The 17,610-nt window shown below is 43.1% G+C and overlaps 1 protein-coding gene across 1 annotated transcript in view; it reads right to left on the bottom strand.

Annotated features, from left to right (window-relative positions):
* Fat2 (FAT atypical cadherin 2) overlaps positions 1-17,610 on the bottom strand; it is a 74,406-nt gene that overhangs the window by 43,736 nt on the left and 13,060 nt on the right. Inside the window, exons 4-10 of the mRNA XM_027938564.2 lie at positions 15,910-16,221; positions 14,825-15,035; positions 12,572-12,711; positions 11,684-11,965; positions 10,427-10,637; positions 3,514-7,572; positions 1,688-1,884 (exon numbers count right to left, since the gene is read on the bottom strand). Of these exons, the coding sequence (XP_027794365.2) occupies positions 1,688-1,884; positions 3,514-7,572; positions 10,427-10,637; positions 11,684-11,965; positions 12,572-12,711; positions 14,825-15,035; positions 15,910-16,221 (5,412 nt within the window). The remainder of the gene's footprint in view (positions 1-1,687; positions 1,885-3,513; positions 7,573-10,426; positions 10,638-11,683; positions 11,966-12,571; positions 12,712-14,824; positions 15,036-15,909; positions 16,222-17,610) is intronic.

Here is a 17,610-nt window from a genome sequence, read left to right as displayed (position 1 = left end):
TCACCTCCCTACCTACGTTCCCAGGATGGACCCTGTCCTTTGATCTGGTCTGCACCCCAGTGGCCCTCCACTGCAGGCACCATATATAGCAAGCTGGAGGTGCCGTGCGGCACAAGGGAAAAGCTGGAGTCCCTGAGAGCTCAGTTTCCTTTCAGTGCCTGGCCATCCTGGTTCCTACTCCTGCAGGGAATAGCAGGGGATGGAGACCAGTCATGCTCTGGATGGAAGCTCCATGCCCAGGTGGGCTGTGTGGAGATGGTCCTCCACACCTTCTTAGCCTGACTCTAATGAAGCTGTGGTCCATTCCTGAGAAGACCACGGTGAGCCTGGCCCCAGCCTCTGCCAGCATGGAGATGATGGAGGTTTTAAGGATGGCTGAGGGAAAAGGGGAAAAAAATAGACACCTTTCTCCCCAGGAAAGCTGCCCTTATAAGACCACCCAAAATGTGGTCATCTGGGATTCTGAAAAGGTATTTTCAATGCTTACGGACAATCCAGGCTCTTTTTTTTCCTACTATGCTTTCATATGACTAGAGTATAGAAAAGCAGAAGAAAAAAATGAGAGGGTATACGTATTTGCATGTGTTGCAAAGTAAGTGCTCATGTGGAGGTATGTGTGTGCAAATAAGTGGATGTAAATATGCAAATGTAGGTGCAAGTATGCTTGTGTGAATTATATCTGTCTATATGTGGGTGGGCATATGCGTGATTGTGGTAGCTATGTAGTGCATGCTTATGCGTAGTTGTGTATATCTGTACTGATAGTTTTCTGTGTATATAGGACTGCAGATGATCCTTTGTGTAGATGTATATTCCTATGTATAGCATGTATTTATGTACATATAATGAATGGCTGTATTTTAAGTAAATAGAAATTGTGCTAATTTGATATTATAAAATTAAAATGCCAACAGCTTATCTGCAACCTTTAAGGTATTGCAGATCCCCTTGGTCAAAAGTTACTTCTTGTGTTCAAAACTATATTTAAAAGAAATTTAACTATATTTAAAACTATATTTGTGACTGTCAGCTTAGCCCTCTAAAAACACATTTCTGCTCCTGCTAAACACACGCATGCACACTCCTTCACACATGTTTGTCTCAACATCTGTTGCCATGGGGAATTTAGGACTAAAGTACATAGGTCCTTAAGAAAGTATCCCTTATCCCAGTAACTATCGTGCCTGCCTGTTTGTGTATGTGGGTAACCTGAAGGGAGTGTCTGCATTGGGCTATATTACCCAAGCAGGTGCAGGGATATGTGGGCTAAGAGGAGGGGTGTCCCTGGGGAGGCCCCTGGATGTATTTCACAATAATGAACCATGTTAACAGCTGAGCAGGGGAGAGGGTTTGCACAGTGAGCATGGCCGACTGTTTGAAGAATGTGCGTTACTTTGCTTCTAGATAAGTTTCGCAGAAAAGTGGACCTTTATAGAGAGTATAGGAAGAGAGATGTAGATGGTGATTCCCGAAGAGCTTGTTATAATCCCTAAGAAGGCTAAGGAATTGCCTAGAAGGGTCCCTGCACCAGGGAACTAGACCGAGGCCCACTGGGGAGAACAAGTGCAGATGAGGTCAACCATGGCCAGTCTCAGAGATGCATCGTAGATCATCCTCCTTTCTCCTGCCCTCCCTCTCTCTACCTTCCTTGCCTCCACTTCCCACTCCACCCTCAACAAGCCCTCACCTGTGAGCACTGTGGGCTGTTATCATTCATGTCCAGGACAAAGATCTCCACAGGGACAGAAGCCTGGAACTTGCCATCTGACGCTGTGATTCTGAGCAAGTACTTGGCCATGTGCTCACGGTCCAGGGTCTTCCTTGAGTAGATCCTCCATTCATCCCCAACTTGGCTGATGGCAAATTGGCCCAGGGGGTCTCCCTCTAAAAGCATGGGACACAGCTTTCAGAAGCAGCAGGAATGAATCAGGCTATGTGTCACAGGTGGCTGCCCAACTGCCCCTTCTTTTAGGGTTGCTGAGAAAGGCAAAAATGTTTTTTCTCCCTTAACTAGGGACCCACAATTCACACTGAGTCAGATTTTAGTATTACGAAGCTTCTTCTGATTTCAAACACCTCCTGTTAAATAAAATTATCACTGCAAGAAGCACAGGTTCAAAATATGTGGCTGGCAGGAGCAGGCTTCTTACTTTCTGTGGCCTGGAAGGCATCAGTGGAAGTTAAAGGGAAGCAAATTTATAATCTATATAAGAAATGTCTATCTATAGCTATTCACTAGCAAATGGGTGGAAAGTAATCAATGACACTAAACTCTCTGAGTTTTTTTTAATTTTTTTTTTTGTAGTTGTAGATGGACATCATGCCTTTATTTTATTTTTTTACTTTTATGTGGTGCTGAGGATGGAACCCAGTGCCTCATACGTGCAAGACAAGAACTCTGCCACTGAGCCACAGACCCAGCCCCTCTGAGATTTTATTATACAACTAATGACAGGTCCCTAGCCTTGCTTGTAAGATGTCATTCCTGACAAGGAAATCACTGATAAGGGTATGGGAAGATGGACTCTCACTCTAAGATCCTAAAATTCCAGAGTTCCAAGGTTCAGCTGCTTCAAGAGTTGACTATTCATTGACATTTACTATTCTCTTATTCAATGATTTTAAGACTCTTGCATTTTTAAGTGCCTGATGTTATAAGATGATAGATTTTATTTTTCTAAGCTACTTCAAACAGCTCACATTCTGTCTCTCTCCAGGAGTCTATGGCTCTTGGTTGGAAGTTGAGACTCATTAACTCGCCAGAGCATAGCTGAAAGAGCAAAAAGATCCATGTTTATGGGAATGGATGACATGGCACTGGGGCTTGGAAGAAAAGGATATTCTGAGTGAAGAAACTCTCACGGTCACTGTTTGGTTTCGTCTTTGTATAGAAAATGGGATAATTCAGTTTACAATAGGTATCCACTGAAGAAAGCAGTTTCTAGGCTGGTTTGAAGTTTTCATTCTGGCCCTAACACAAACTCAGAGTAGGACCTTGGTTGAGCATCTCCGTCTACCCAGGTCTTGGTTTCCCCATCTGTGAAATGAGGGGGCAGGTCTGGCTCACATCTGAGAAGTGCTGTATGTCACTCTAAGACATAAGTCCTAAAATTGACTAAAAAGAATTTTCTGTAATCCACAACTTGGCCTCCATAAAGACAGTCACCTGGAAGAATTTTCATGGATCATACAACTACTGTTGGGGCTCCCACTATCCCCTGGAAGATATCTGACAGTAGTTAAAATATGAGCCTTCTATTCCATTTGTGTCACCTAAAATAAAGTACTTTCTAATTTATAGAGGACTCTCTGAGCTGTCCCCAGTTAGGTCTTCCCAGCATCCCTGTGAGATGAATGAGAACAGACACACCAAGTCCTAGGGGGCTGAGTGATTGGCCCCAGGTTACACTGCTAAAAATGGCGGAGCCCAAACTTAAATCTAGATCTTGGGCACCTCTGGCTGAACTTTTTTCAATGAATCCCAGTACCTCCAGTCGGTGGCGGTGTCCTTACCTGTGATGTAGCAGGTGACCTGTCTGTTCTGTTCAGAGATGTCAGCATCCAGGGTCTTCAGAGTGACCACAAGCTCACCAGGTTCACTATTCTCAACCACAGATCCTCTGTAGTCTTCAGAAGCAAATCGAGGAGCATTGTCATTCTCATCTGTAATGGAGACCTCCACCAGGGCCTGAGAGGACAGCTGGATGGTCTGTCCATGGTCATAGGCCACCACATAGAAGTGGTAGTTCTGGCGGGTCTCACAGTCAAGTTCCTGGAGGGTGGTGATCCAGCCGCTCTCGCTGTCAATGGAAAAGAGCTCATGGATGTTGCTGTCAGGCTCCATGGACAACCTGTAGCTCACCTGGCCATCACTCCCTGTATCTTGGTCATTCGCAGTCACTTGAATGACTGTGGTACCCCCCGGCATATTCTCGGTAAGGAAAGCCTTATATGGATCAGCCTCAAATATAGGCCTGTTGTCATTGACATCTTTCACTTGGATGTCGACGGAGACTAAGGACACCAAATCAGTATCCTCATGGGGGCAATGTGCCATCAGATCAATCTGGTACCATTTGGTGGACTCATGATCCATGGGCTTCCTCACTTTTAGGACCCCCGTGTCTCGGTCCAGAGAGAAGACACCGTCCTTATTGCTCTCTGGTGTGGTGCCCTGCACCAGACTGTAGATGACTGGATCTTGAGCTGCCACTGCTTTAACAACCCCAATTTCAGACCCTTCTGGAAGATCTTCAGAAGCCGAGAAAGTATACAGAGGCTCAGAAAATTTGGGCAAGGACACTTCATTAGGAACAACCTGAAGTCGTACTGGCACCAGAGAGCCCCAGTGAGGGGGACCCCCATCTTGGGCTTTGATTTTGAAGTCAACAGCCCTGTTTTCCAGCCCCACCAGGCTCTCTTTCACCTTGACCACACCAGTGGTTGCATTGACTTCAATGATGTTTTCATCCAGGTCCTCTATAGAGTCCACTGAGTAGGTGACATCTGCATTCCGACCTTCGTCTGCATCGTAAGCCAGCACCTGGATAACGGGGGAGTCTTTACTGACATTAGATGGGATGGACAGGGTGTACCCGGATGCTTTGAACTGTGGAGGGTTGTCATTTTCATCTGTGAGGATGATCTTCACAGTGCAGAAGGCCACTCTTCCTCCTCCATCGCGGGCCATCACCTTAATAGCGATGACTCTTTCTGTTGAATTTTCTCGATCCAGTTTCTGCAGAGTGGTGATCTGGCCACTGGGGTTTATGGAGAACTTTTCATCTGCTAGTTTATTAATGATAGTGTAGTCTACGGTGCCATAGGGACCACTGTCTTTGTCTATGGCTAATAACTCAATCACCTTGGTTCCCACCCTTGCATTCTCAGCTAACTCTGCCTCATAAACATGCTGCTGGAATTCTGGGCTGAACTTGTTGGCATTTGTAGTGTTTATATACACAGGCACCGTTGCTCGAAAGACCCCGTCAGAAGCACCTACTCTCAAATTGTAAAAAGAGTCCAGGTGCTTTTTGCAAAGATTGAATGTAGAAATGATGCCTGACGAGCTGTTGATGGAGAAGTGCCGGTCCTGATTGCCAGAAAGAATCAGGTACTCCAGATGGGAGGTGTCCTTACTGTCGGGGTCAAGAGCTTGAACTTTAAGAACCAGGTGTCCACAGGTTGCTAACTCACTGACATTGGCTTCATACTGAGGTTGTCTGAACTCTGGGGGGTTGTCATTGATGTCAGACACATTGACAACCACAAGGGTTTCACCAGTGAGTGGAGGGTCTCCTCTATCCATGGCCCTGACCTTCACGTGAAAGTGTTGTCGTGCTTCATAATCCAGTTCTTGAACTGTGAACATCTCCCCCGTGCTCCCGTTGATCTGGAAGAACTTGGAAACATCAGAGCCATCCTCCACGATCTCATAGGAGACATCCCGGTTCTGTCCTGAGTCTTGATCCGAAGCCAAGAGTTGGATCACAGGGGTCTGAGCAGGCAAGCCTTCTGACACTGAAGTGGTATACACCAATTGGGAAAAAGTTGGAGGGTTATCATTGATGTCCTCCACCAGGACTTCCACTGTGGCTTCAGAAAATGACCCCAGGGCTGTGTCTGTGGCCCTGACAGTGAACACATGTCTGCTCTTAGACTCATAGTCCAAAGGTCCTGTCACTGTGAGGACACCTGTCTTAAAATCAGTGGTGAAGAGCATCAAGGGCTCTTCCTCCACAATGTTGTAGATAAGCCTGAGTCCCTCTGGACTCCGGGCTTGGGTATGGAGAATTGGGGTATACAGTGTGATATTTTCAGGTACTTTGATTTTGTAGTAAGGACTCTGAAATAGTGGGTTGGATTTATTTCTCACAGTGACAAGAACCTCTTCCTCAGTCTGTAGGGATGGGGTTCCTCCATCCCGGGCAATGACTTTGAGGCGATACTTATTTAAAGCTTGATAATCGAAGGGCTTCTTGAGCGAGATGTCTCCAACATAGGGGTCAATTCGGAAATAGGTATAATCTTCTGCAAATGCATATGTGACTTTCCCATTTGCCCCCAAGTCCTCATCAGTGGCAGATACCTGAAAGAGGACATCCCCTGGCTCTGTGCCATCTTGGATGATTGTGTAATAGGGCAGATGCTTAAATTCAGGAGGATTGTCATTGACGTCTTCAACAGAGACTCTGACTAGAGCCTGAGCCACTCGCGGAGGGATCCGGTTGTCCCTTACTTCCACTGCCACCTCGTGAGTGTCCTGCTGCTCTCGGTCAAATGCCACTCCTCTTGTTTGCAGCACACCTGCTGACTTAACCATATGAAACAGATCGGTGCCATTCAAGAGAAAGTAGGACAAGGTGTCATTCAAATGATTGCCCTGGACATTGAAAATCACCAGGGACTTTCTGTCCTGCAGGTTCTCCTTCACTCTGGCCCTATAGACATCCTGATCAAACTGTAAACTTTTGTCAAGGACTTGGGTCAAAGAAATTTTTACCAGGGCAGTATCTTGATACAAGCCATCAGAAGCCCTAATGGTGAGCTTCCGAGAGAGCCCCAGGACAGCAGGATTCAGCACAGATATGCGGCCAGTGACGGGATGAATGGCAACGGCTTCATCAGCATTGCCCGTCTTGATGCTATAACTGACTTCCGAATCTTCGTCACTGGCCCTCACCACAAGGAGCTCCATTCCTGGATGGATGGGTTCCACGATCACCACTTCATATATCTGCTCTGCGAACCTGGGAGGAGAGTCGTTCACATCTCTGACATTGATGATGACCCTCGCAGGCCTGGGTGCAAATAAGATGGGGCTCCCTTGGTCATGGACATAGACGCTGAACTGGAAAGAAGGCATACTCTCGTAATCCATCTCTGATGCAATGGTTAGGGTGCCCATGCTGGGATCGATTCTGAAAAACTTCAAGGCCTCTGGCTCTAAAATTTTATACACCAACAAGGAATTCGCTTCCTTGTCGACATCAGAGGCATGAATCACGAAAGGGCTGTTGTCTTCATCCATGATCATGCTGTGCAATGGAGCTGCTTCGCTAATTTGGCCCACAAACGTTGACTTCAAGAACGTGGGAGCGTTGTCATTGTCATCAATTATGTAAGCAAGCACCACGACATCAGTGAATGCACCTGCCATGTTGCTGCCTCGGATTTTCAGCTGGTAAGAGGAGATTTTCTCATGGTCTAACTTCTTCTGGATGGAAATGAGGCCAGAATATGAGTTCATAGAGAAGACGCCATCTTTGTTTCCCTCTCTTAACTCATAGGTAACTTCAGAGGAGCTGGTAGCAGAGACAAGGATGATTGGGGAGCCAATAGGGATAGACTCTGGGATCTCCACAAAGTACTCAGATTTTGAAAAGATGGGTGCACTGCTGTCTGAGGGGTACACATGAATGATCACTGTAGCCAGGTCATGCCAACGTGGGGAGCCTTGATCTTCTGCCTTCACTGTCAAAGTATGCCGGGTGTGATTTGCTCGATCAAGTTTCTGGGCTACGGTAATGATGCCTAGTAGGGTATTGATGTTGAAGAAACCCTCACTGTTACCTGAAATGCAAGACAAAACTAAGTTTACCATATTTTCAAGAGAAATGAAGTAGGGTTCTAGATCAGTAAAGAGACTGTTACAGGGGTTGGGCTATGGCTCAGAGGTAGAGTACTTGCCTCGTATGCATGAGGCCCTGGGTTTGATCCTCAGCACCACATAAAAATAAATGAATAAAATAAAGATATTGTGTCCATCTACAACTAAAAAAATATTAAGAACAAAAAGACTATTGCACAAAACTTAGAGCAAAATCCGCATCCTGTGCCACCCTGGATTTAGTGTGATGTAGTGTATAGGGTAAATAATAACTTTATTCAATCCCTAAGGTGGCGCACATAGTAGGAACTTCATAAATGGTGCTTCAGTTATCACTAATTCTCTGAGAGACAACTTAATCTACAAACCAAAGTTGTAATAGGTCTTTGAAGCCAAGAAAGGAGACTCGCACTTTACAAAGCACACTTCAACACTTCACCCTGAATTTCAGTGGTGCCTTTTGTAGGAAAAGCTTCAATTATATTGTAGAGCACCTTAAACCATTCTTCACACAACTTCTAATACTTATGGCTGAATACCTAAAATGTGAAACTATAAATATGAAGTCAGAACTGATAGGGACTTTAAAAATCACCTTGTCCATTCCCTTTATGGTCTCTAGTAGGAAAGTCCTGGCTAAGGATTGGGTGAGGAGTCGGGTTCTAAGGGATTGGACAGATAACCTGGATCTTGATACTGTTGTACCAGTGACCTCCTACCACATCTTATTTCTTAAACTTCAAGCTTTCTCACATCATCTTTATATTTTTTTAAACATCCAACCACTGCCTGTATTATTTTATAATATTATTTAATGAATATTTTCCTTTGAGTTGATGCATTCATAAATTGTTAAATATTTTTAAAAGGCAACTGTATGCTGCTACCTTTAAAAAATTATCCTTTGTCATAAATCTAGGATACAATAAAAATAGACAATGAAAACAATCTTATAAAAACTTGAATAAAATGTATTCCTTGCTCAAGTGTCTGAGTCTGAGACCTATTCTCTTTCTTTGGTAAAAATAACAAGTAATGGGAATTAGGACAAAATATAAAAACATTAAAAAAATAAGAAGTTGTGTTTTTTGCATGGAAAACAATTCAAACTTTAATTTAATTGTAAAGTAAATTAAGATTTTATGACTATTTTTTTAAAGAGAAAGAGTTAGAAAAGACTGAAGAGATTCTAGTCCCCAAATCAAGCTTTGTCCTCAATTGGAACAGGAAGTTTGATGGGCATCAGCAAGAAAGCACCTTCTTCTCGCCTGATCACCTGCTCAGTGCTATGACTGAGTAGCCCCTGAGTTAGTTTGCTGACCACCAGATATACAGGCTCACATTCAGGGGACTATCACTCTCCACCTTTCTTATTCTGTTTACCACATGGGTGTTTATTTATGATATCAATGGCAAAGATAACAGCTGAGATTCGTCATAAGACTTTCAATCCATGTCTTCCACACTTGGAAACCCTTCTCCAGCTGAGTGTTTGGGTGGTCTGTGATACAGGTGCCAAACTCAGTCAAAAACCCAGGTTTATAGTGGTTCCCTTAAAAGTCGCTAAGTTAACTGTGTAGACAAAACTCTAATTCTCATTTCTTATATTACTGAGAGTAAAAATCAAGGCACAAGATTCTATATCTGTTTTGATCTCAATACCACAAAAAGATGCTAGAAAAAGATGAGAGACAAATAAACAAAATTGTTATCTCTGGGTGAAAGTGATCATGTTTCAGTATTATGTTCTTCTTTATACATTCCTGTATTTTCCATATTTTCAAAAATGGACATGAGTTACTCCTATACTCAAAAGAACATTTGAAAACTATCTGTAAAATAAAACCATTTTCTTCATCAGAAGGGCTGACAGTGAGGTGAAACTGGATAACAGATGTGATTATACTTAATAAATCACAAAAAGTAAACAATCTATGCATTATAATTTATATTCTTTAGGTATGAATGGATTTCTGTCACATGGAAAATATTTCTTCAAATCAGAAAATGTAAAATGCTCTGATTTTTTGAGCATAAACAAGCATTATGCTCCATGAGAGTAGAGAGTAAGCCACATTCATCTCAGTTCTTCCAAAGAAACTAGCTCTATAAGGTATTAACTATCATTAAAGATAATTATTATTAAATGTCATTAATTATACATTATCAACCATTACGAATTATAATTAATAATTAGTTGGCTACTGGATATTATCACTTTTGTTACATTAACTACCTATAATTGACCCTTATCAATTGATCATAATAATAACCCCTGGCATTTATATAATCTTTTACAGTTTATGACATTTATTAACATACATTGTATCTTTGAATCTTTTATAACAACTTTCTAGAAAAATATTATTCCCGTTTTTTGAGATAATGAAAACCATGGAGCAGACATTAAATGATTATATGGCCTTAGCAGAAAACAGAAGTTACTCCTAAGACTGCCATACACCTAATACCTAAAGTATTTACACATCTCTTTTAATGTACATGCATGAAGTCATTGCATTTTAAAATGTTGCATGGGCTTCAAAAGCATCTTATGCATATGTGGTCATTGGTGGTTTATGTCATATATATGTAAAGTCTCCCATAACTTGAGTAGTCCCTTTACTATTGTTATTACCATCTTTGGTTGTGCCATAACTTAGGTCATGATAGTTCAAGGGAATGTTCTAGAACTGATATTTGTCAAAGCCTGGAGATTTTGTGACTTGATTAATCTGAAAATTCATGCCTCTGGCGCTTTCCTTTATTTTCAAAGCAGCTTTTGCCATCCTCTGAACTCATGGCCAGACCTCTCACCTTTCAGGAGGGAGTAGTGGACCACAGCATTGGCACCCCGGTCAGCATCCTCAGCTCGGACCTGGAGCAGCTCTGTGCCAGGGACTATGGTGTCAGGAACACTTGCCTCATACCGGAGCTGGGTGAAGTGTGGTGGGTGGAGGTTTCCATCCTCCACATGAATGGTCACCCACACAAAGTTCCTCTTGATGGGCATCTCTTGGTCTCGGACCTGTGGGCCCAAAAGGGTATTAGCAAAAGGAATGGAAGGAGACAGGGCTAGAGATTAAGGTCAATAAATAGGATGCCCATGAAACCGTACCAAATTGTAACTCTGCATATGTCTTTAAATCTTGATCCAATCTATGGTCTATTTTCTTTTTACAAATAGTTATAATTAGACAGCTATTTTAATGGATAATTTCACTTTGGGACAAAGGCAGAAATAGGCAAAGAAACAGTATTTTCCAGATAAGACCCCTGAAAACTTTAATTCTTTGTTAACATGATACACAGAAAAAAAAATCTATGGTCAAGTAAATTTGGGAAGTACTGAACTAAATGGAGCAAATCAGTTTTCATTGCCGCAGGATTTTTCAGAGGCTTCAATATAACTAATGTGCCTAGAGGATGATACAGGTAAGAAACTTGACCCCCACAACAGGAAGACAGAATTTTTTTAAATTAAAATTTATGGAGGCTTTCACTCTCAAGGTCATAAAAATGTACACACAAGACCCAGAGTTTTGGGTCCTGTACCTGCTTGCCTGACCCTGGTCCTTGCTTTGGGTATGAGGGTCTTATTTTATTTGGGGTCTTTTGTTTGTTTGTTTTTGTGATGCTGGGGATTGAACCCAGGGCCTTGTGCACATGAGGCAAGCACTCTACCAAGTGAGCTATATCCCCAGCCCCTGGGTATGAGGGGATATAGCTAAGTTCCTTCTGGCTCTGACTCTTTATCAATCCACATGGTAGTCATAAAGTCATGGTGTGGGAAAAGATTTGTTGGGCGATATTTGGGGTGAGTCCAGAGAAAGCCAAGGTCCACAGGAATTTCCTTGCCAGCCACCCTGTCTCTTGTTTTCATTCCAGGAATCCCCTATGGAAGATGCCTCTGGCCAGCAGTGAAATATCCCAATTCTCTCTCTTGAATTCTCTTGACAGCATCAGCACATCCAGTTTATCAGAGATGAAGGATGCTTCCACATGCCTCCCAGTGTGTCCACCCCCCATACCCACTCACAACCACACCCTCACCCGCTTCTTCAGTGTGCTCACCATAACAGTCAGTGTATGCTGAGAGGGCCCTGAGCCCAGGTCCAATTTCCCCACGGTTACCAGGACACCACTGCTGGGGTCCAGCTGGAAGAGGCTGGTACTTTCCGGGTCTTGGCTGCCCTGGATGGTGTAGATGAGTCCCTTGCCCTTGTCCTGATCTGTAGCCTGGACTCGGAGGAGCTCGACCCCAGGCAGAGTGTCCTGGGGGACTCTGACCTCATAGTGAACCTCCAGAAACTGAGGCCTGTGATGGTTAATGTTGGCAATCATGAAAATGTAGACCTAGGGAGGACACACACACAGAGAAGGGGGACTGTGAACTGCATGGGGACAAGGACAGTGTCTGTCTGAATCTCCACTGAACCGTCCATGCCTAGCACAGTACCTGGCACACAGAGTCATTATCCCTTGATAAACATTTCCAGAATGAATGATGGAATCTCAAAATCACCAGGCTTTCAGAACACCATGCTGTCTTATGGTTTTTCAAAAATAAAAATTTTATAAACGAGCCTTTTCTTCAAATTAAAAGTTATGTAAAATTCCAATATATGAAACAGAAAAAAAAACCTATGGTAAAAATCCAGAGTAGAAATCTAGAAACCCATGACCTGCCCATTATTCATCATACCCATGGTATGATATTCTTTAACAAAAACTTCTCATTTAGGCAAATCCCTTCATCATATAGAGCTCCAGTGTGGGAACAAACATTATTCCAAGATCATAGAAGTAGAGTGTGGATTATGTAAAACTGGATCCCAGAATTTTCATTTCAGATTCTTTGAGGTCCCACCACATCCACAGAAAACTTTCTGGAACCTCATTCCAACCAAGACCACCTCCCGTCTCCTCTCCACTCAGGCACTGCCAACTGAGTCCTCTAACCTGGGTGGCAATGGTGTGGAACCCATCTGTCACCTCCACAGTCAAGTTATAGCTTGACTTTCTCCGAGTATCAAGAGGCCTGGCGATGATGATGCTGCCCGTGGTCTTCTCAATGTCAAAATCCATGTCCTTATCCCCACCTGGAGCGGCAGTGGGGAGAAAGAAGCACACACAACACAACCTCAGTGACGTAGGCGACAGCAGCATAACTGGCATCTGGTCCTCAGATTTACAGCACGTGGTAAAGGTACTGTGGACGTTCAAGGAAGAACCCAAATCAGAGATTCTAAGACTGTTCCAAGACGATATGTTATCTGAATGACAGGCTGGAATTGATCCGCACCAGAGTCCAAAGAGCTATATGCAAACTACTGTGATAGTCTTATGCCTAGAAAATAACTCTGTTCAATAAGAAGGAGAGGATTTAATAAACTACAAGAATCCAAGATATAGAATGACGTGAAACTACTTCAATGTGTCCTGTTTAGTGATATGGAAATGTATTCACCATCTCTTACATTTAAAATATTAGTAAATGATATGTTAATATAACTCTTTATATGTGCGTGTGTGTGTACATGCACACATGTGTGCATAAAGAAACACATCAAAAGTGTAACGATGGATTATCTTCTGGTTGACGGGACTTCTGGAAATTTTAATTTTCTTCCCCGTGTTCATTTGTGTTTTCTTACTGTTCTATAGGGTGCATGCATTATATAAAGGAAATTATGTGTAATGGGAAAATAAGTCAAGCAAATAAAAGAGAAGGCAATCGGAACTGAAAGTAAGACCAGGAGGTCAAAGAGATCGGGCCAAGTGCAGATCTTAAGCTTATCTCTGAGCCAGGCTGAAAACAGAACTCCCTGCCTATGTGGGTGCTGAAACTCCTAAGAGATTTTTAATGTAAAAATTTCAGAGAGTCTCTAAAACCTCTACATTTTTATGCAAATTTACATATGTGGGTGTGCATATGTGTTCATACAACATTTTGGTGTTGTGGGCCAGGCTATATGGGCAATGACCTAACAGACTCCATTTTGCCCTGAGACTCCACATCATGTAAGAAATGCTTCTCCCAGGGAAATCCCTACCTCTGTACTCATCAACAGTTGATTAGCAGAGCATGTTTGGCAACACAAAATGGCAATTCTTATACAATGTAAAAGTGTTCTCTCTTTGGTTCCCATTTTTTCTTAGAGAATGTACCCTGTTCTGATTGATTGTCTAAATGTTAGTAACCATTCTTTAACTTGTACTCAACTAGGGACGTACTGTCCCCCTCTCTTTTCTGTTTATGATTTTTACATCTCATAATGTTTGTCTATGGTTTTGAATCATAAAAACAGCCACTTATGCTTTAATATGGTTTTGTACTATAAAAGGGGTACTCACCCCCCAGGAGGGGGTCGAAGGGTGTAGACTTGCAGCCTACCCCTTGGCCCACTAGCTGTGGATCCGGACTGCCAACTGGCGAATAAAGTGTCCATCTCCTGCTTTAAGATCGACTCAGTGATTTATTGCAATCTTGCCTTAACATTAGGAAGAAGACCTTAGCATTCATCAGATTCTCAGAGGGCTTTATGAATTTCTTTTTCCAAAACAAAAACAACCACCATCAAAAAACATAGCAAAACAAAAACCACTATGATTTAGAGATAGAGAGGAATGTATGTTGGAGGAACCCATCAGAGCTTAGACCCAAGTTCCTCTTAAAATGATAAGGAGCATGGGGCTAGGGCTGTAGCTCAGTGACAGAATACATGCTTAGCATGACTGAGGCCCTGGGTACAATCTCCAGCACCAAAAGCAAGAATAAGAATGAGCATTTTTCCCTGGGTCTTGAGGAACCTGGACAAGTATGCTGAACACAGCCCCAGGGTATAACTACCCTCAGGCTCATAGTCAGGAAGTCATCTCTATCAGTATTTCATGTTTTTTGCCTCTGGGTCTTTCTGCACCATTCATCTCAGGTTTCCTAGGCATCTGGAGTAACTGAAGCATTGCCCAACCCTGTCTGGGGTCACCAGTGAGATCACAGATATTCCACCTGAGATCATGGCTATAATGGAAAGAAAACTTGACTAAAGCTACTACTCACTGCCCCAGAGAACCTGAGAAGCATGATCACCATTCAGGGCCCAAAGAGGGGCTACCAAAGAGCATGACCTTGAGGGAGGTCAGAAGGACTGCACATTGAGGACTAGAACTGGTTTACAAAGATAGAAGTGACTGGTGCTTCTTGGGACTCACCTGAGATGTGGAACCAGAAGAGGCCAGGTCGGCCCTCTACACTGATGACCCCCACCATGTGGTTCACAGGGTCTGTCTCCATGACCGTAAAACTGTAGTGGTTTTCATCAAAGGCCATTGGTATGGAGGATGGTCGAGGCTGGGGGATCCATTCTATGTGTAGCCGGACACTAGTTGAGAGTGGTGGCTGCCCACTATCGGTTGCCTTGATCTATAAAGATACCAGCACCAAAATTGAGCCACCACCAAGCTGACCTATTGTCCATTGACTCATTCGTTTGACACATTCTTGAGGGATCACGATACACAGGCATTGTGTTAGTTGTTACAACCACAGTGGTTAAACAAAACACGTAATTTGTGGTCTAGAACCTCTTGGTTAGTGAAAAATAATAAAAGCCACCATTAAGCGAAGGTTTACTGTGTGCTAGTTCATAAACTGAACTTTGCGTATATATGCCCTTTACCATTCCCATCAACTATAAACAGAAAGCTAGACTTTATTAGGCTCTTCCTACTATCAGACCTTGCTCTGAGAGTTTTGTGTGCAATGTCTTATTTAATCTTCATGGTAGGCCAAGGAGAGGTTCTATTATCATTTTCCTTCTGCAGGAGGAAACTGGAGCTCAGGATGGTTGAATTCACCCACCAAATTATATGCCTGGCTAGCAAGAAGTCTGATTCTTGAATTCAGGCCATCTGACATGATGACCCAAGGCCTACCCATTTGGTACATTGTCTTCCGGCAAGAATAATGTTCTTATTCCCAGTTGACAGATGATGAAACAAAGGCTCAAAAGAGTTAAATGACCCGTTCAATATCACACAGATGCTAGGATCAATACCCATGCACATCTTGATTTCAGAGCCTTTGTTAATCTCACTAAATCCTTATCTAAAAGAACAGATAGGGTTTCCCAGTCTCTTTCTGTGCACAGAGAAAAATCCAGAATTGGTTGGAGTCAAGACTCCCAGCTTCCATTTCCATCATGCTACCAGCTGCTTCCCTCCTCCTGTGTCCTCACAGAAAAAATCCCAGCCAACTCTGCGACTCCCTCCTCTGTGACCTCTCTCTATTTGCTCACCGTTAGGATATTATATTCTCCGGCCGTAAAGGTGCTACTGGATGACACGACACCGGTGACTGGGTCAATGCTGAAACCCTCCTCATCGGTCTCCTCAATGCTATAGGTGACCCTGCCATTGAGACCCTCATCTGAGTCTGAAGCCACCAGCCTGTACACAGGCCCGGGGGACACTGGGCTGAGCCTCTCTGGAAGACGAACATTGAAGAGCTTGTGGGAGAATACAGGTGGATTGTCATTGACGTCCAAGATGCACACCACCACCCTGGAGGTGGACTTCAGGGAGGGCTCCCCATTGTCCAGCACTGTCACCTGGCAGACAGAATTGAGCATGAGGACCTGGACTGAGAAATACAAAGTCGTGCATATGTACCACCACCCAGCACAACATGACCACTGCTCTGACAGTCTGTTTAATATTAGTTTGTTCTTTGGTATACGCTTGTTATTTTTATTACCATAACCTCACTTACTCGGAATTCAGCTCTCTAGTAACTTTGTCCACAGGAAAACCAGCGAGAACAGAGAAAGGAACCAGAGAGAAGTGGAAGAAGTCAAGATCAAAGTGTCCAGACCAAAGCTAGTGCTCTTCACCCAGCAAGGCCCATGGGCCATTCCAAAAAGACTATCTACTTTTTATTTGTTTGTATTTCACAGTAGTTCATGCTCCTTTGAGCTACTTGAGGTTAGAATATGTTTATGCAGGAATGGGTGGAACCTCTTGAGTCAGACACATAACCCAATACACGAAATGAAATTCAGAATGAGAGAAAAGACACTAAAGCAATTTCAGACTCAGAAGCTATTTTGTATAGGGGCAAATCATTCCATGCATATAATCCCTAAGAACACAGCATGAGATAGGACATTACCACTCACAGTGATTCCAGATTTTTAAAATACTTTAAATTTTTAAAGGCAAATTTGTCAGTCCCTAGAAACTCTAGAAGACCATTTAGCTGTTACTAGTAATACTCATTTCTGTGCAGTCTGTGAACATAGAAGACAAATATATACATATATGTCAAATATATATACATATGACAAATATATATAAACATATATATGCATTCTAGATTCTTCCACTAACCTAGTGCTTGACCTTGGGTGAGTCTCTTTCTGGAACAGAGGGCTGCACTAGAAACCAGACCTGAGAAGCACATAGCACATGTATACTGCTCCTCCTTCCCACACTTACTTCAGACATTATTAAGGACATGACCTCCCTTGTCAGTGCTGATGAGCAGCAAAGACCCAACAATCTTTATCACTAACCACAACAAGGCTCAGTTCAAGTCTGTCCCCTTCCCTGAGCCTAGAACTCTCCTCAGTCACAATACCAGAGACATGTATACAACTCCAAGGTCTGCCGTGGCCCCATAAATCACTACAAATTCAGTGACCAGGTTCACCACTATTACTTGTTGGCATAATTGTAGCAGGCTTCCTTTTCCCCACCCCCACTTTATGAATACTGTTGTTATTCCCAAGAAATAGAAACTAGCCCGAGATAAAACCTACCAGCCTGGAGACTGGCCGATCTCTCCCTGTTCTTATCAAGAGATAAGAGACAACTTACTGACCCCTGATGGGGACGTGCTGGTTTCCCTGTTCTTACCTTGAGAAAATAAAGGGACACGCCGGTTTCCCTGTTCTCCTTTCTGTCTCTGTACCCAAGAAACAAACTTGCCTTCCACAAAA

Source organism: Marmota flaviventris, chromosome 5, assembly GCF_047511675.1.
Source record: "Marmota flaviventris isolate mMarFla1 chromosome 5, mMarFla1.hap1, whole genome shotgun sequence".
NCBI classification, from domain to species: domain Eukaryota; kingdom Metazoa; phylum Chordata; class Mammalia; order Rodentia; family Sciuridae; genus Marmota; species Marmota flaviventris.
This window is presented reverse-complemented; position numbering and strand designations above follow the sequence as displayed.